This window comes from Urocitellus parryii, chromosome 4 (assembly GCF_045843805.1).
Source record: "Urocitellus parryii isolate mUroPar1 chromosome 4, mUroPar1.hap1, whole genome shotgun sequence".
Lineage (NCBI taxonomy): Eukaryota > Metazoa > Chordata > Mammalia > Rodentia > Sciuridae > Urocitellus > Urocitellus parryii.
Genome location: NC_135534.1, coordinates 30330106 through 30349625, shown reverse-complemented (window position 1 = coordinate 30349625; position 19520 = coordinate 30330106). Strand labels below are relative to the sequence as shown.

General features: G+C 45.6%; 1 protein-coding gene across 2 annotated transcripts in view; it reads right to left on the bottom strand.

Annotated features, from left to right (window-relative positions):
- The window catches only part of Pamr1 (peptidase domain containing associated with muscle regeneration 1), a 76573-nt gene that overhangs the window by 19468 nt on the left and 37585 nt on the right, over nt 1-19520 (bottom strand). For both annotated transcript variants that reach the window (XM_026404587.2, XM_026404593.2), the window contains exons 4-6: nt 14732-14849; nt 13013-13230; nt 10309-10416 (exon numbers count right to left, since the gene is read on the bottom strand). In XM_026404587.2, the coding sequence (XP_026260372.2) occupies nt 10309-10416; nt 13013-13230; nt 14732-14849 (444 nt within the window). The remainder of the gene's footprint in view (nt 1-10308; nt 10417-13012; nt 13231-14731; nt 14850-19520) is intronic.

Here is a 19520-nt window from a genome sequence, read left to right as displayed (position 1 = left end):
AGAGGTCAGAATAAAATTAACAATCTTTGCAACTCTAAAGAGGTTTGTGTGTTTGCTTTCTTTCAATCTCTATTCCATCTGCTAGTCTTCTCTTTGGGATTGTCCTATTTCTGCTTCTAAATAATTTTAACCTAGTTATGATTGCTTATGTCCTCTTGGATTTTGGAAATGGTTTGCAGCGATTTACGAAACTGTGAGTAAAAAGCATACATTTCTGTGGGCAAATTGTATGTTAATGAAATATTTATGTCAGCCTGATAACCAGCTGAGCGGAAAAAGTAAGTCAGGATTCTATTCTGCCTTTTTAGAAAGAGCTGAGTTTCGGGGCTGTAAGATTATCTGAGAATTAGCAAGGGAAACAGGGCCAAAGTCAACAGAGCCCATCACCCCAAGATGGAGCTGGTGGCAGGGGTGGGGACGGAGGGACATTCGTCTCTATTCTTAGCATACTCTTGGGATCTACTCATTCTCACTCATCACCAAAATCAAGGGAACCACTTGTGACAGAATTTTGGTTCTGTTTGGAAAAGGCATTAACTTTCTCATTAGGGCTTTGTCCTTTCTGGAAACCCGACCGAACAGGAGGCCAGTGCTCAGAGACAACCTTCAGATGGCCTTTTTAACTCTTCCTCACTTTCCCCTGTTCAAATTATATTTGAGTTCAAATTGTATCTAGACAAAACCAAATACTTTTTACTCACAAGAAGGTCTTCACCCACGAGGAATAATGACACCCACTGATGATGTCATCTGCACTGAAATCTCTTTTCATCCCTTTCCAGCCAATGGCATTCTGCCTCGGTGATGCTTTCCAGCCCTCTGCGGGTGTGAATGAGACACTACCCATGTGAAATTAGGCTTGGATTGCACACACTGCTATTTATTCATCCGGCAGCAATTTGGAGGCTGAGGCTTACAATTAGCTATTTGATCTTAATCAGTATTGTCTTGGGCCTCTGGTACACTGTGTCTTTCGACCACTACTTTTCCGGTGTTTGGATGGCCTATTTAATTGGATAGCTAACACTGCCTGTGCCTGAGAGACAGGTCAACTTTGACAACTTTTCAGAAAGCTCTAGTCATTTTATTCCTTGGTCCCAGACAACCTGGCACATCCCTGTTTGATAGAGTGAATGGGTAGGATAGGTAACATACCTGAGTGCTAGAAACCTAGTGGTTCTCCACCTACTACATCTGCTTGGTAATAATAGTGTTCCTGGGGGTTTCTTCAAATCTCAGAGGTTTCTGAGTCAGCTCTAGGGTAGAGGGCAACTCTAAACTACCGGAAGAAATGTCCCCCTGTGGTAATCATAGTTAACTTATTGAAATATAAGAAATGTTCGCTATGGAAATGATTGTGGCTCGGTGGTAGAGCTCTCGCCTGGCACTCGTGAGGCACTGGGTTCAATCCTCAGCACCACACAAAAATAAATAATAAATAAATAAATAAATAAAGGCATTGTGTCCAACTACAACTAAAAAAAAAAAAATGGCCTGAGCTACACAACTCTGTCTATTTCAATTTGAGGTTCCTCGGCTGCTGGGCACATCCAAGTCCTTTGAGGAGATTCTTCCGAATGTCTGGCTTACAAGATGCACTCAGTAATCCTCACCACCCAGTTGCCACCACCAAAGGCCATCACTACAGGAAGTTGTAGCCAGAAACTATGCAACAAGTGACCCTTCCCTCTAAGATTAGGCTTGTTTTATGGCTTTGCCCAAAGGCAGAGAAAATATAGGCCATGCAGCTCTGCCATGTTTCCCCAGTGCCTGGTACACTTCATGGACACTCAGAAGTGTTTGGCTGGATGCATCTGTACAGTGGAGATGACAGAAGTACCTACCATGCCGGAAGTGGACAAACTAAGCGGGCAATGTCCCATGAAGCTCGGAGCCTGGTCTATATTAGGAATGGAGAGAATAATGACTATTGCTGTTCTTTGTACATGGATACCAGCAAGAACGTCCTGTTCTTAAAGAAGAGGAAGCTTTCACCTTCTGGAGCAAGAGAGAGAGAGAAGTAGTGAAGGATCCAGGAGGCAGGAGCCTTTAAGGAAAACTAGGGGATCCCTAGCCTCTGTCAAAGGGCTGGGGTTCATCTTAGGGCCAGTGATGACTGGGATGTTATGGTTTGGATGTGAGGTGTCCCCCAAAAGCTCATGTGTAAGACAAATTAAAGAAGGTTCAAAGGAGAGATGATTTTGTTGTGAGAGTCATAACCCAATCCATGAATCAATCACCTGATGGGATTAACTGGGCAGTGACTGAAGGCAGGTGGGGTGTGGCTGGAGGAGGTGGGGTATTTGGGACTTGGCTTTGGGGTATATATTTGTATTGGCAAATGGTGCGCTCTCTCTCTCTCTCTCTCTCTCTCTCTCTCTCTCTCTCTCTCTTTCTCTCTCCCCCTCCCCTTTCTGGTCATCATGTGAGCTGCTTCCTTCCGCCATGTTGTTCTGCCTCACCTTAAGCCTGTAGAAATGGAGCTGGCTGTCTATGGACTGAGACTTCTGAAATTGTGAGCCCCCAAATAAACTTCTTCTCTTCTACAATTGAGCTGGCTGGGTCTTATAGTCACAGCGTCAAAAAAAAAAAAAATAACTAAAGCAGGATGTTTGTTTCCATCAGAAGTTAATTCTGCAATGCTCTCATCCTTCATCTATAACTTGTGCCCTCTTCCCAGCCCGCGGTGGGCACACAGCCCCTCCCAGCTCTAATGGATTACCTCTTAACCTGGGACCCAAATAAAATCGGCCTCCTCCATTAAGCCCTGCCTCAGTGACCTCATCTGCTAAAGCAAAGCCAAGAGGGCCTTGACCAGGAGCAGCAGATGAACACAAAACTTGAGTAGAATTTATGGAGGCTCTGGCCCTTCCATGCTGCAGGGGGCTCCCTCCCATGCTCTGAGAGGCATGCAGGCTAGAGAACAGTTTACACAGCCTCTCCTGCCTTCTTGTTATTTGGGAGAAATGCTGCTATGCTAAAATACTCACTGACTAGCCAAATGCACCCTTGACAAGAAAACCCCAAGCACCTTACCCTGCATGCAACAGCAATGCTTTGGTTAAGAGGCCACAGGGTCTCTGCAGCCCAGCAGAGTTCATAACTTAGATGTCACTTGGTCTGTGTAGACTTAGGAACAAGCATTGATCCAAAAAGAAAAAAGAAAAATTTCCCTCTGAGCTACACACACACACACACACACACACACCCCTTGCCAATTGTTCAAGGGCAGCTTCTACTGTGTTCAGTAACAGTTCTTGTGTTTTGGATCTAAATCCAAATGGATGGTGTCCCTCTGAATATACCAAGAGGAGTTCAGAAGTTCATTGCCTTGTTAGGAAGAATGAGTGGGTGGGAGCCCCAGGTACTGGGTACGAAGTCAGCAGTCTATCAGCTAATAGTCTGCCTGGGGCTCCTCCAATGAAGGCTCTGGATCATTAAGTGCTTGTGAATAATAACTATGGATCCCTGAGACCATTCTCCATGGAATTACACTCATAACTCTTATACCTTCTTATGTCAGGTTATTCATTTACTTTTTCTTCCCTGTCCCTCTAACAAAACTGATGCTCTAAAACCCAGGTCTCCAAAATAACCACCAGGGACCACCGTGTGTTAAATGATGACTACCAAAACCCCATGAGAGAACAGAGGCTGGTCAGACAACACAATGCTTTGGGTGACCTTCCCCGGAGTATCCAAATCCAGTTCCTTCTGACATTCTTGCCTTTATCATGTCTGAAAACCCCCTCTCCAGGCAGTCCTGGTGGCAAAGGCTCCCCAGTCATCACACTCAATGGGCAAACTTCCCCTGGGACCCAGGATTTCTTATGACAATAACACCAGCAACATCTACTTGTCCTTTTAAAACCAGGTCTTTCTTGCCTGTGGGCTGATGCAGTGGTAGCAATATTTAGGGTCCAGCAATGACTCGTGAAGGTCAACTCAAGAGGAAACTCAGAAAGTCTTAAGGGAATTTTCTTAAACCATGGAACCCTGAAAAAGGCTTGTCATAGTCATCACCTTGTAGAAACTAGTGTTGTTGCCATAATGCCTTATCTGGAGAATCCTCTGCTTTCTGCCAGATTTTCAAACAACTTTAAGACAGGGCCAGAAGCAGTCATAAGATTCACCGCTCTTATTCCTCAACTCTGCCTTTTGTGGGTCCCCACCAACACCCTAAGAGGTATTTGGCATTATTTTGCCAAACTTTGTAAATGGGGGAAATTGAGGCTCATGGAAGTTAAATGACTTGTTTTAAGACCATCTGGCTGGTCAACTTCAGGTTCAGTGTCAATCCAAGATCTTTCTGACTACACATTCCAAGCACCATCTAGCAGAAGTCAGAGATGCGCCTGTCTTCCAGATACTGAGGCTAAGAGAGGTCTTTGGACCTGAGACAAAGGCAGTTTTTCAATACCTTATTGGAAAAATGTCAGAACCGTCTGCATTAATCCAGTGGGCACACAGCACCTTATTTACCTGTCAGTCGTGGGAGAGATGATTGCCACCCACTAGGGGTCTCCAAACAATCTCATTTGCATCAGCATTAATGTTTCCATGAAAATCTCAAAAGTTCCTAAACACTTATTCCGATGAGAATTGCGGGGCACCTCTTTGAAGCACAAGGAGACAGTGTGCCTCTCATCCTTTCTTCTCAGTCCTTGGGACAGGCCAGTGGGAAACCTTCTGGGTCTCCAAAACCCAAATGAATCCAGATTCACCATTTCCCCTTAATTGGTGGAGCCCGGTTTGTTTTGTTCAAAGGCGCGTCAGAGCCTGCAGTGTGAGCATTGTGCCCCCAAGATTTAGCCCGTTTCATCGTCCTTCATTAGGATGCAGGGGGGAAAGCCCGGCCTCGTCAACTGGGCCAGAGGAACAAAGACAACATGGAAACTGGAGCAGGCGATGAATCCCTTGCTCTCCACTTTTTCAAAACAAGACTCTGACCATTTTCTTGAGGACTTATTTTGTCGTTGTGTTCCATACAAAGAAACAGGAAACTTCAGAGGAAAGAAGGGGTCTCAGTTTCTTATATGGTGGCCCAGGGAGGCTGGAGGTCACTGAGGGTGTTGGCAGGGGGTGAGTCTGGCCTCAAGGCTGAGGAAGGGCCACTCCCCTTGTCAGGGTTCTGAGGAGGTCACTCAAGAGCAGAGCAAAGTGTTACCTCCTTGGAAAACATTTTAGGGAAGCTGAGGTTGGGGGGTGGGGGTGTAGTAGCCCTTGATGAGTGTCCCAGGCCTTTCACACCCTCTTGACCACTGGGACGAGGCCAAACCTTGCTGATTGTTTCTCCTTTAATCCACCACTTCCCAGAACAAGAACTCTCTCTCCTCAGACCAGTGGAACCCCCTGAAAACACACCCATTTCCATTTTGACAAGAGTAGACCTTTGTTTCTGAAATGCAGATCCCAATTCTTATTTCTAGGTCTGGAGCTTATAAATAAATGGCTCATCTCGTCGATTGGTAAAACTTTTCAATGACCTTCTTGGCAATCATTCTCAAATCTTTAAATACATGTACCCCCACTCATACATTGCTGATGGGACTTCAAATTGGGTAAAACCACTCTGGAAAGCAGGATGGAGATTCTCAGAAAGCCTGGAATGGAACCACCATTCTACCCAGTTATACCACACTCCTCAGCGTATACCTAAAGGACTTAAAGGAAGCATACTATAATGATGCAGCCACATCAATGTTTATAGCAGCTCAATTCACAATAGCCAAGCTATGGAACCAACCTAGGTGCCCTTCACCAGATGAATGGATAAAGAAAGTGTGGTTTATGTACACAATGAAATATTATTCAACCATAAAGAAGAATGAAATTATGGCATTTGCGGTAAATGAACTGAAAACTATCATGCTAAGTGAAATAAGCCAATCCCCCAAAACCAAAGTCCAAAATGTTTACTCTGATATGCAGATGCTAACCCATAATAAGGTGGGTGGAAGGGGAGAATAGAAGTTTATAGGATTAGACAAAGGGGAATGGAGGAAGGAAGAGGAAATGAGAATTGGAAAGAAAGCAGAATGAATTAGACATAACTTTCCTATGTTCATATTGGAACACATGACCAGTGTAACTCCATATTATGTACAACCACAAGAATGGAAAATTGTACTTCATGTATGTATAATATGACAAAATACATTCTATTGTCAAGTATATCTAAAAAGAACAAATAAATAAATAAATACATGTACCCTTTGAACCAACAGTTCAACATCTAGAAATTTATCTTACAGAAATATGTCTACATATGAACAAAATAACATGTAAGGATATCAATTGCAGTTCTCATCATAATAGCAAAAAAAATTTTAAACAATATCAAATCCATCTTGAGGATGTGATGAATATATGATAGCGCATTCATGCATACAATGAAATACTCAGAAATCGTTTCATGGACCCATCTGGAAAAAATATCCATGACATGGATATTGAAAATGAGTTGAATGATTGTATGTATACTTGAATCCACTTTGGTAAAACTCTTGACCTTGGCACCACTGGCTCTGGGCTAGATAACTGTGGTGGGGCTGTCTTGCTCCTTGTAGGATGTTTAGCAGTATCCTGGTCTCCACCTATTAGAGGCCAGCATTGCCCCATTCACCCACAGTTATAACCACCAGCATTGATTAAGGCATTGCCAAGTGCCACCCAGGGGTGGAGAGGAAGGGCAAAATCACCCCCAGCTCAGAACAACTGGCTTAAAATAAGGATATATGAAATCATGACTTAGGTTGGAGCAACATAGAAAGAAGTCCACAGTTTCTACCAGTGGTTCCCCTGGAAACCAGGACTGGTCAGTGAAAATAGTATTCTCCTTTTATTTCACACACCTCTGTATGATTTGATTTTTGGTTTCTTCTGCAAGGAAGTAGAAAACCTATTTCTATTGGACCCTACTTAAGGACATGCACATGTACAAAGTTAGCTTGTATCAAGGACTTTCCTGAGAATAGAGAGACTGATGAGCCATATCAGGAAGGAAAGACCTTTGAAAGGACTTGATCATGGGACACAGTGGTCACCAGAGCTCACCACTCAATCACCCGGACGGAGTCCTACCAAGCCACCCTGCAAGAGCCACCGATGAATGACATGGGAAATGTGCAGTTCTCGCTTCTGGCTTTGGATCTGATGAGGAATGGCATTTTGCATCCTCTGCTTTGAATCTTTCATATGCAAAAAGGAGCATCTAATTTTCCACAAAGACTTGAGTGCAGCATCTAGAAGTGGTTTCCTCTTATCAAATTTGATATCACATAAATCAAAGACAGAAATCTTGTGCATCCTGAGCTCGGTGCTCTTAAAACTTAGTTTTAAAAATAATTGCCCAGTCCAATTTGGGCATTTGAGAGTGTGGGGGAATCTGAGAGTGCTTGGGTTTCTTCTTCACTTTGAAAGAATTCCTTCTAGAGAGATTGTTCCAGTACATTGATATCCTCATGAGGAAAACAGACTTAATATTTTTTCTCTTTTCTGCTTTTCTAACTGACAATTTGCTCTGAAAAAAAAATGATGAAGATCTGTTCAAAAATTATAAGGTAAACTGCCACAGCTAATTTTTGTGATGTTTCCCCCACGGAGTGCGTTAGAACTCATGCCAAACTTCCTAACAGTAAAAAATAAACCTGCATCTTATAGTAAAAAAAATAAACCTGCATCTTATAGGAAATAATCAACATTCAGACCCCCATAAGGATGCTAGCAAATGACATCAGATTTCCACTGCGAATATCTTCACCCAGCTGTAACTTCACAGTGCTGGGGAATTATGGTTTTTGAAATATGTATATATAAACTGGCAGGGGAGAATTCTCTTGCCCATCTATGCTGGTGTTTTAAAGTGATTTCAGATACTGTATGAATCAAGTTACAAATCAGTACAAAAATGCCTTATTTTACATTCATTTTTCATGATGTTTATTTTTTCTTGGTGGAATAATCATGCTGAGAAATCCATATTTGATTCACACGCTATCCATGCACATTTTAGTCATAACTTTGGGAAGGATTATTTTCCTCCCCTGATTTAAAACAGCTTCTTAAAGGCATCTGGTCTTATTTGGTGATGTTTCACTTCTTTGCAATTTTACCTGTTTATCAAAGCCCTCATATTGTGCAGTCAGTTCCTTGAGTTCATTAAGCATTCCCTTTCAGCTACTATAGCTGCCACCATATCCCTTTGATTCTAAAGGGTCAAGGTCCAGAACTGCTGTGAGAAGAATCACACCCCATACAATTCCTTGATGCAAAGAGAAAGACATGGTTCCTTGATTTGCCTGCACACAACACAGCAGCCTCAAATGAGGCAGGGACCACAGAGCATCATTTTCTAAGCCTCTCCCAGAGTCCCACTCAAACCAGCCGTGCCACTCCAGAGCAAGGGATGCTTTCAGCCGAACTCAGTGGCACAGTCAGGGAGCCCTCCCCATTCTGCAATATTGTCTGCACCTGCTACTTTCAGAGAACTGCCCACGGGGATGAGAACCACATTATCCACCTGCACAGAAAGCCAGCGTGCCCAGTTCATGTCCCCTAGTTCCCCATGGAATTTAGCCAATGACTCACTGCTGTGTGGACAGGACAGCCCAGTCCCCTAGCCTGCACTTCCTTTGTATTCCAGATCTCACTACCACTCAACACTGGGGCTGGGATTTCACCAGAAACCTCACACTTACTTAGCTTCATCCCCTTCCTGATTCCTTGTCCCCTCCCTTATGAGCTTCTCCAGGGAGCTTGACCTTGAAACCTCACTTGTACACTCATTCCCGTCTCAGGATCTGCTTGGAGGAACCCTGGCCAGGGTATAAACTGTACTCCTTCAGCTCTTCCCCAAATTTTGACTTTTCTTGTTCTGCGCCTCTCATTCCAGGGTGATGGTTTCAGTGCACGACACCAATTTTGGGTCTCAAACTTCTATTAGCACACAGGACATACACACGGTTTTAGTTATCAGATACCCCGACCAATTTATTTCTGGTTACTGGGTTAGAATTCCTCTTTGCCAATGTCACAGTCCTTGGCACCACACAAAGGGGCTGCACAATCATGGTGCCACCACATGCAGCCGTTAGCATGATGCTTCCTAAGGACAAGGATTAGATCTGACAGAGGCTTGTTCACACTCAGCACATTCAAGTCTCTCTTATCTCTTCTTGGGTCTAATAGTGGAGGAAAATCACCTGCTGATTTCCTGTTTGGGGAGTGAATTATTTGCTTGAGTTGGTTTCTGCTGTTTGGATGACTAAGGGTTATTATTGCTCAGCTTTTGACTATTGTCTATAAGACTAGAGAACTTGAGTGGTTCAATGTTATAGTCAAGACATGACTCAGGGGCTGGGAGTATAGCTCAGTGGTAAATTGCATCCTTAGCAGGCAGGAGACCCTAGGTTTGATCCTAGAACAAAAGGGAAGGGAGGGGAAGGGGAAGGAGAAGGGAAAGGAATGAGTTTGGCTCAGGCAGAAGGTTGGGCCGGGGCTTGAATGGTTGAGAACAAGGAGAGCTGTCCTGGAGATGACCAGCTGGATCCTCCTCTCTTATGTCCCACCCCCTGCACCCCCTTTCTTTCCAGGCCTGCCCAAGAACTACTAAAGGAGGATGAAATGGGTCTCACCAACTCGGGGGAAGCTGCTTCAGAGAAAGACAAGGCGTCCTCTTTCCCTGCATCTCCACACTCCCAAGGCACAGCAGTCCTTCAGAAAACGTTAGTTTGTGCCTCAACAAACCTCATCTCATCCTTATAGGATACCCATGTGATTTGCCACCCAATTCAGGAAGCTTTGAGTGTGAGTGAGGATGTTATCATATTTAGACAAAATGCCTACACTGAGACTGTCCCCAGAAAACTGGGGCTTATGGTCACCTTACACATTGACCATGTTCCATGTAGGGTTTCAGACTATCCCACAGCACATGGGTGCCCTGAAGGACAACTCCAAACTCCGGACCTTAGGATGGTCAGGGAGCTCAAACTCTGAACCACAGGAGAGCTGACAACGGTGGCTTTCTACAGCTGTTTCCTCGGTGTTCTTGAGCTCTGAACACGATGTGAGACTGCTGTGTCTTTTCTGAGAGGTATTTGCAATAGGTCTGGGCTAGAAATGTCAAGGGGCAAACGTTGGTAGTTCCAGCAGCCCTGCCCTTCTGAGGCCACTCAGTTGTATCCACGCCCTGCGCCATCTTGGACAGAGAGTCCTAGACACCAAGAAACAGCAACCCCGAGAGTCCCAAAGCCCTCCAAGGACAGCCCAAGAGGCTCCTCAGCTCCACCCAGGAGGCATACTCACGGTTTTCACAGCGCTGCCCGGTGTAGCCTGCCAGGCAGGCACACTTATAAGATCCAGCTTTGTCAGGGAGGCAGGTGCCGTCATGGAAACAAGGGGACGAGGAGCAGGCTGTAAGAGAAAAGGCATCCTAAGTGCCACTGTGCATCCCTAAGTGCCTCCTCTCCAGGCCTGGAGGCTTCTTGACTTCTTGGTGGTTTTCTATTCCTTTTACGGAATTCACGTTACCCTGACCTGATAATGCCTAAAACAGGTAGGTACTCACTACATGTCAGAGGTTGCTGATTATTTGATCTTTCTGAAACCCCCAGAAGGCAATGCTAGTCTGAGGTACATAAGCCAAAAAAATAAACAGGAGCACTGGGTTCCGTGGTGCAAGCCTGCAAGCCCAGTGACTAAGGAGGCTGAGGCAGGAGGATCCCCAAGTTCAAAGCCAGCCTCAGCAACTTAGGAAGACCCTGTCTCAAGATAAAATACAAAAAGGGGCTGGGGGTGGGGCTCAGTGGTTAAGCACTCTTGGGTTCAATACCTGGTACCAAAAAAAATAAACTGGAGCATTAAATAGATGAAAGCAGAATCATGCTTGCATCTTTTGGAGAGGTAAGCATCGTTGGGTAGCTTTAGATCACCTTTAAAAAATTAAAAAAAAAAAAAGAACACCTTAGCATCCTGGATATAGAGAGACAGTCACTGGAAGATAATCTTTATGATACCATTAAAGGTGTACTCATATGTTCTGTAGCCATTAGTCCTTGTGATGTTGATATAAGTTCAACTCAATAAGGGTTCTGGCCTCAGATGTACTGGGGAACGGCTCCTGGCATTAATGGTAATTAACCAAACTGCTTCGCTGTAGAACCTCTCAGTTTAACGCCCTATGCATTATGAAGTTCTAAGAATGCACATAACATTCAGTCTTCCCCAAGCTTATCTGACCTCATAACCTGCTCTTTACAGAGCATCTTAAGGACTATATTTTCTACAAAAAGACATTGGAAAACCCTATGCGTGTTTACCACCATTCCTACGTTCACGGAAGAAATGCATCCCTCGATTCAGCGGAACAAATCTGTACTGAGAGCTTGCTCTGTGAAAAGTACCGGAGAGACACAAAGAGAAACCGGAGATTCTATTTACCAGGTCAAGGTGATGTAAAGAAAAATATACAACTGTAACTCAAAGCACGGTGCTGCTAGTGTATTATGAAAAAAGAAGAGACAGTGCTACAGGGCGGTCACAAAAGGGCAAAGTCACAGCTCACTGGAGCAAGAGAAAGGGTTTAGCCAAGGATGGACAAGGTGATAGGGATTCTGAAGCATGGGTTGTGTGAAATGCAGGTTTGAGACAGGTGACCCTAGCCAGAGGCAATAATGGATATAAACTGACGAATGGGGTAGGTGAGGAGCAGAAATGGTGCTGGCTCTTTGCCAGGGCAGGCTAGTGTTTCCTAGATTCTCAGGGGAGTGAGGAGTCGAGGAGCCTATTTCAGAAGAGGAAGACCCTCCGTCCATCACAGGCACACAGGTTGGTGAGCCACCACTGCCCCCCACCAGCCTCCCTGACAGCTAGCCCTGTCTGACAGACCACCTCACAGGGGACCAGCAGGGTGTCATCAGGGACAAGGACCGACCACCCATGGCAGCAAAGCATCTGGAACTCTCAGGCCCTGCATAGCCCCATGGGGCCCGGCATGGACTGGAGACAGGGACAACAGCTGAGAGCTGCTGTGGGCATCCTGCTAAGGCACAGGCAGATGAATGGAGGGGACTGCAGAAACCCTGACTCTTCCACCACCCCCCCAACCACCCCACCCCCGCTTTCCTAAGACTCACATCAGAACTTCCTCCTAAGGGAGCCATGAGGAGGAGAAGGCCATCGCTAGTTTGTTTTCATTATTATTCAGTATTTTTAAAAACTTGACCTTGGAGCCTGAGCTTATTCTGTAAGACCTGCTGCAATCTGATCTCAGAACAATGAGAACCAAACTAATTCCTTAGGACTGAGTACTTCATCTTGGCCAAATCCTACTTCCAAATACACCAAAGAGAGCAGGATTTAAAGTCAGGCTTGAGTTCCTCATCAAGTGCATGACATTGGCCAGTGTCGTTTAAGACTTCCGAGACCTATTTCACAGATGGCTAATGGAGGCCAAGGGTACACTTGGGTTGGCAGCTACTGAGTGCTTACTGTGCATTACACTGTGGTAACCACTCCCTCTATTCTAGAGTCTTCTTAAGGACCAGCACCTATTACCATCTCCTTAACAATAATTAGGAAACTGAGGCCTGGAGAGAGAGAGAAGAATTTTCCCAAAGTCACACGGCTGGATCTGCCAAGGATCCAAGGACAATATTCTTTACCATAGTGCGCCCCCCCCCCCACCCCCGTAAGCTCTAGCATCAAACTGCTTGCATACAAATTGCTGATTGCACCATTATAGCTGTGTGACCTGGACACATTATACAGTCTCTCTGTGCTCTACCCACCTTATTTATATGAAGAAGATAAAAATTTCTAGTTCTGGTTCCAAAATATGTCTTGCCATTTCTCTCTCTCTCTCTTTTTTTTTTTTTCTCAGTGTGTAGGTTGCTTCCAAGAATGCAACATGCTAGGTTTTAATAAGTCTGTGCAGGGAGAAAGGACTTACCCAGAGCAGATTTTACTGGAGCAAACCATAAAATGCTACAGTTGTCTCTGTGGTCTTTACCTGTGATCTCCTCGAAGATGGCATGGAAGCCATCAAAATTCTTGGAGCCATCCGAATGGAAGAGGATATGGAGCGAGGAGCCCATGCTCCTGATGGGAGCCGGCCGCTCATTGCCACAGAAACGCTTGATGATGGGGCTGTCGCGGCTGTCTCCATCGCGGACCTCCACATAGTCGTACTGGCACATGTAGTCAAACTCCAGGCTCAACATGACAAACCTGTGGGTGGAGAGGTGACAGAAGAAACAGATGGGCCCTGGGCAGTGCTAAGATCCTGGGGCCTGTTCAAGACCTGCCCTTACGGAGATGGATCTCTGCTTTGGAAGACAGACAATAAGCAATGAGAGAGGAGAAAAAAAACAAGGCACATCCAGTGAATGCTAAGCGCCATGAATACAATGAACAGCGTCTCCTCTCTGACACTGTGGTCAAGGAAGACCTTTCCAAGGGACTTAGTAGACCCTAGAAGAGACGAAGCAATGCGATTGAAGCTAGACCTGTAAATGTCCTGCCTAAGAGTGGCCCAGCAGAGGAATCTGTGAGTGCACTTGGCACGAGGAACTGAAGGAGAATCCAGGATACCGCCAGGGGACATCCTTGAGTGAAGGGGACAGTAGCGTGCTGCCTGGTGAGGGGTTCAGATTTGATTCCAAGCTCAACAGGAAGCCGCTAGAAGGTTTCAACACGAAGGTGCTATTGGGATTTAGGACCTTAAATGACCACTCTAGCCACTCTGAGAGGAGGAGAAGGTAGAGCAGGCAGAAGCAGAAGCAGGAACCCCAGTCAAGAGCCTGGACAGAATCCCAGTGAGACGCGTGGTCTGAGTAGAAGGAGGGCTCTGGGGACAGAGGGACGTGGGTGGCCTCGAGATTATTTCCCAGGCAAGAAAATAGATTTTGTGGTCGCCTGGCAGGTGTCAGAAAGGGAATGACTGATGAGCTTTTAAGCTAAATATTGTGTATATGCTTCCAAGTGTTTTCATGATTATCATTACTTGGGGCCAGAAGGCCCAAGTTTAAATATGGAAAGAAATCAGGTCGCTTTCCTGGGCTGGTAATTGCTTCTTAATCCTTCGTCATTTTATTTTGGGGGCTATTTCTTTTTGGATCGTCTCCTAGATCTTGGAGCAGCTTTTTGGAGGCTCTGAGAGAACATCTATCTTGGTCCCTCAGCTGCTGAAATGTTAATATGTAGCATTTAACACCTGCCTTAGCATCCTGGGAGACCCAGTCCTGAGCCCCTTAAGCAGAAGACTGTGACCCCCTAAGTTTCTCCTAGAGCCAGCCCTCCTCTGAGAAAGCCCAATTAATCAGCCTCATCCCAACCCCAGATCCTCATGGTGTGGGACACCAGCTACCAAGGCCAGCTTTGATAAGGATGGAAAAGGTTTTGCTGGGTCCTTCCAATTCAGGGTACCATGTTGCTCCTCCTGGACGGCAGAGCTGGCCTCTGGGAACCTCAGGGGACATTCATCCCCCCAGAAAAATGTTTGTTGAAAGTTGTACCCTACAGAATCAGGAATCTCAATCACCTCTGGCCTCACCACAGCTAGAGAAGGGAAAAACTAAGTGGAAATCTTAGGGGTGATGCAGCCACTCTGCTACCCTGGAAGAAAAGAGGGAGGTATTTTTCAGGGGTGAAGAGTAAAGTGTTAATGGTGAACTTGGTCCATGCCACTATGGTCTCCTTGATGCTCCTCAATTGTGACCCCAACCCTTACCTCAGTTGGATGATAAACCCGGGTTTGGCATGAATGGTCCACTCGCAGTGAGCATTTAAGGGGTAACTCTCCAACAAAATCTGACCCTTTGGGACTCCTCGAAGAACCTGGCCACATCCTGAGAAGAGAAAAAGGATTGGGATGGGGAGACTGGGGTCAACACAAAAGAGATGGGAGAAGGAGTCTTCGAACTCATCCCACACCCCTTAGAACAGAACAAAGAGGGAGAAGGGAGAAGGAAACCCATATATATATATTTTTAAGCATCTATCCATGTATGAGGCCAATTGCACAAATCAATTCATTTAATCCACCCAAAAGCTTGGGAAGGGAAGTGCTATCATCCCAGTTCTCCAGTTAAATCAATCACTAATCTGGTCTATAGGTGACTGAGTGGAAACTCAACTCTAATTGAATATAAAGTCCAAGCCACCGTCTGGTCCCACCTCTCCAAGACTGAGCCTGACCTACCATCTAGCTGCCTCCGCTTCAAAAAGTAGACTCTCCCACTACTCCTCTCCCTTGCCCCCTGCCATCCAGTTAGAAACCTCTGTGAACCTCTCCTATGACCACTATGTAACAAGTGCCTCTGTAATGGACGTGTGGAGGGAGAGATGATCTGCAACCACTTGGACAGGATTGATGGTTTTCAGGCTGGTTTTTCTCGCTCCCAAGTACTTTTGCTCAGACTCTTCTGAAGAACACCAATTTTAAAAATGAACATTGAAAACATGGATCAAAGAAGGACTCCTGGCTTAAGAAGAAGCGGGGTCCCTAGGCCCTCCACCCTCACCTCCCCTAGTCCCCTGAATTACCTGTATTCAGATAAGCCATATATGGAAGATGCACTCTAGTTTTACAAAAGAGTGGGGAAAATGTCTTCAAGTGATTTTATAGGAAAAAATTATTTGGGTCATGTGCGTAAATTGTATTCCTTACCTGAGGTGGGCAAACCGTGAGGGGTCAAATCTGGCCTACCTCTTGTTTTTGTAATAATGTTTTATAAATAAAGTTTTATTGGAATACAGAATATCCATTCATTCATGTATTGCTTATGGCGGCTTTTGCTTTATAGCAGCAGAGCTGAGTATTTGTGACAACAGGTAGGAGGCCCACAGAAATAATCTTTTTTATCTAGACAATTACCAAAAAACAGTTTATCTACCCCAGGTCTATACAGAAATCCAGACTGACATCGTAAAATAGAGATGTACAGTTAATATCCCAACCCTTCCTCGAAAAGGTATAAAATCCCATAGCTAAAAAGAAGACTGTTAATATCAGTGGACATTGCTCCATGTCAAGATGACAGAAGAAACATGCCCACAGTGTCAGGCAGAGAGCACACTCCACTTTTGGTAAGTTGGAGCCCTGAGGCTTAGGACTTCTGTGAAAACTACCACTAGGTTGCATAATACAATAGCTAAACTGTGGAACCAACCTAGATGCCCTTCAATAGATGAATGGATTTTAAAAATGTGGCATATATCCACTATGGAGTTTTACTCAGCAATAAAAGAGAATAAAATCATGGCATTTGCAGGTAAATGAATGGAGTCGGAGAAGATAAAGTTAAGTGAAGTTAGCCAATCCCCCAAAACCAAATGTTGAATGTTTTCTCTGATATAAGGAGGCTAATTCATGGTGGGGTAGGGAGGGGGGGGCACGGCAGCAATAGACAAACTCCTAGATAGGGCAGAGGGGTAGGAGGGGAAGGGAAGGGGTATGGGGTTAGAAATGATGATGGAATGTGATGATCATTATTATCCAAAGTACATGTATGAAGACAGGAATTGGTGTGAACATACTTGGTATAAAACCAGAGATAGGAAAAAATGTGCTCTATATGTGTAATAAGAATTGTAATGCATCCCTCTGTCATATATAAATAAAAAATTAATTAAAAGTTTTGAAAAATAATTTTTAAAAATGAGAAAACCATCTGAAACCCAAGTGTGCATTTAGAGAAGTGTGGTTTTACTACTCTCTTCCGGCTCCAGCCTGCCCGTCTCTCCCTATAATCCTGATCTCCTGGCGTCAATCCTTGCCCCCCAATTCTATTCTCCATACAGCTACAAAAGCTGCATGTAAGATAAATAAATGAATCAGGTGGCATTATGCTCTCCTGATCCAAGTCCTCCAAAGGACTTCCCACACTGTCCACTGCCCTGCCCCACGGGCTATCCAGACCCACGCTGGGCTCAGTCCTGTCTACTACCCACTTGTTTGCTCTGCTCCCGTCAGGCCAGCCTTCTTTCTGGTCCCAGCCTCAGGCCTTGAACTTGCTTTTCCCTTAAACCAGAAGACTCATGCTCTTCCACCTCCCCTCCCTCCGGGAATTAATCTCACTGCCACTTCTTCAATGAGACCTTCCGTGCACTTCCAGCTGAGGTAGGTCCTCCAGGTTCTACAGTCACCCTCCTGACCCCTTGTGTTTTCTTCTCAACACACATCACTAGCTGAAATTATTTGAGACTATTTTCTTACATCCTTTGGTAGAGCTGAGACATGTTCTAGCTTATATACCTAGCATGGTACCTGGCATATAACAGGTGTTCAATAAATATTTATTGAATGAATGAGTGATGATCTTATTATAAGCCATTCACTGGCTAAAATCTTTACCAACGTTATTTCATTTAATCCTCCTTAGAAACCTGGGAAAACAACATTCGTCTCCCCATTTCCCAGGTGCAGAACACTAAGGACAGAGAAGTTAGGTGACTTCCCCAAATTCAGATGGCCAAGAAGTCAGAGATTCTATAAATTGCTGCACTCGTTGTAAAGTGAAGAGCAGAATCTTTGGAGTCTGACTATCTGTTATGGTTTACATATGAGGTATCCCCCGAAAGCTCACGTGTGAGACAATGCAAGAAAGTTTAGAGATGAAATGTTGGATTCTGAGAGCCTTAACCTAATCAATGTATTAATCCCCTGATAGGGATTAACTGCATTGTGACTAGAGGCAGGTAGGGTGTGGTTGGAGGAGGTGGTCATGGGGGACATGCCTTTGGGATATATATTTTGTGAGCTGAGCTTAGACTTTCTCTCTCTGCTTCATGATGGCCATGTCCTAAGCCACTTTCCTCCACCTCCCAATATCTTCCACCATGATATTCAGCTTCATCCCAAGCCTAGAGGAATCAAGTCAGCCATCTTTGGACTGTGACCTCTGAAATCATGAGCTCCCCAAGAAACCTTTCCTCCTCTAATTGTTCTTGTCAGTTCCTTTTGGTCCCAGCAGCAACAACGCTTATTAAAACACCACCCTCGGTTTGAAGCCCAGCTTTCTCTCCACCAGCTGTGCAGCCTTAGGCAAATTATTCTACCTCTCAGAATCTCACCTGAGTCACCTGTGAATTGAAGTGGCACCTACTTCACATGATTTGCAAGGCTTGAATCAGAGTATGCATGAAAAACCCATTATAGAAAAAAAATCAGTAAATGTTAGCTTTTGCTACAGGGTGCAAAGCAGGGGGCTGAACCTTGCCCTGTCTGGTCCTGATGCTGGGTCTTGGCTGGTACAATGAGCTGTCTTAGGGACTTGCTGACCAGCCCTCTCCCTCTCCACTGGGAAGCAGGAAGATTTTTTCTCCTCTTTCTAAAAGAGACACATGAAATCTTGTACTCTCCCGGCTTCTGCTTCTTCCTGCACACCTCACGCGTTTCATCGCCCACATCTGCCCATCTGCTGCAGGGCTACGGAAGTGCTACGCTGGGTGTGAGAGACGAAAAAAGAAGTCCTCCCGCACAGCCCCCGCCCCTCCAGGACTGGCAGCTTCCCTGGTGGCAAGGTGTTAAATTCCAGCCCCCACCCCAAGCAAACCTCCTGCTGGGAACCCCAAGTTAGAACCAGCAGCCAATGCTCCCAGTCTGCTTCTGGTTTCTTCCCTCCATATGGGAGCTGGAATCAGTTAGCCATGGCCCTGGGTCCCTCCCCAAATCTAAGAGATGCTGGTGGCCATCCCATTCAGGTCTCCTTGGCAAGTTCATTGGGCTCGGTTCCAGGGTTCTGTGCCGTCTCTGGAGGGCTCAGAGCCCCCAGCCCCACCTGGGAGCCGGCCAAGTGAAAGGCTGGACCATGTGTCCCTGCAAGTTCAGAGGCTGTCCTTCAGAAGCAGCCCGGATTCTAGAACACAGTCTGTACCCCGGTGCTTCATCATATCGTTTCTTCTGAGTCTGAAGAGGAGGGCCAAGTTGGCCCTGAGATGGGGAACCACTTCCAACCAAATGGGGACAAAGAGGCCACTTCTTGGAAATGGGCTTGGAGGAAGGGGTATTAGGCCAAAGACAGAGGAGGAGGCAGCCCCCTGCTCCCCACATCAAGGGACTCCTTAGGCTCCCCTCCCCTCCACTCCTGCCTCTACTCGGGGAATTGGCGGGCCTGGGTGCAGAGAAGGCTCACTGCACCTCTCTGTCCAGGGCAGAACAGTGAACACAGCCCAATGTCCCTGCCAAGGAAATGCTGCCGGCCAACCAAGCAGGTGGTCCTGAGTCGAAAGAGGAGAGCAGGCAAAGGGCCCAGAAGACGTGCTTGGATTCCCCAAAACAGTCTTGCTACAGGGAAAGGGGTGTGTGTGTGTGTGTGTGCGCGTGTGTGTATATCCACGCACACACACACGTGCATGCACAAGGGGATCTGTCCATCAATCCAGACCATCCCCCGGGGTCCTCAAGTCCAGGACTCGTCTCCTGTTCTTTTGCTACAGGTCCAAACAGGAGGGCTAGCTAGATGAAGCCTGCTTCTACAGAGTCGAAAGGAAATCTTCATAATCTTCATTAATTTCTA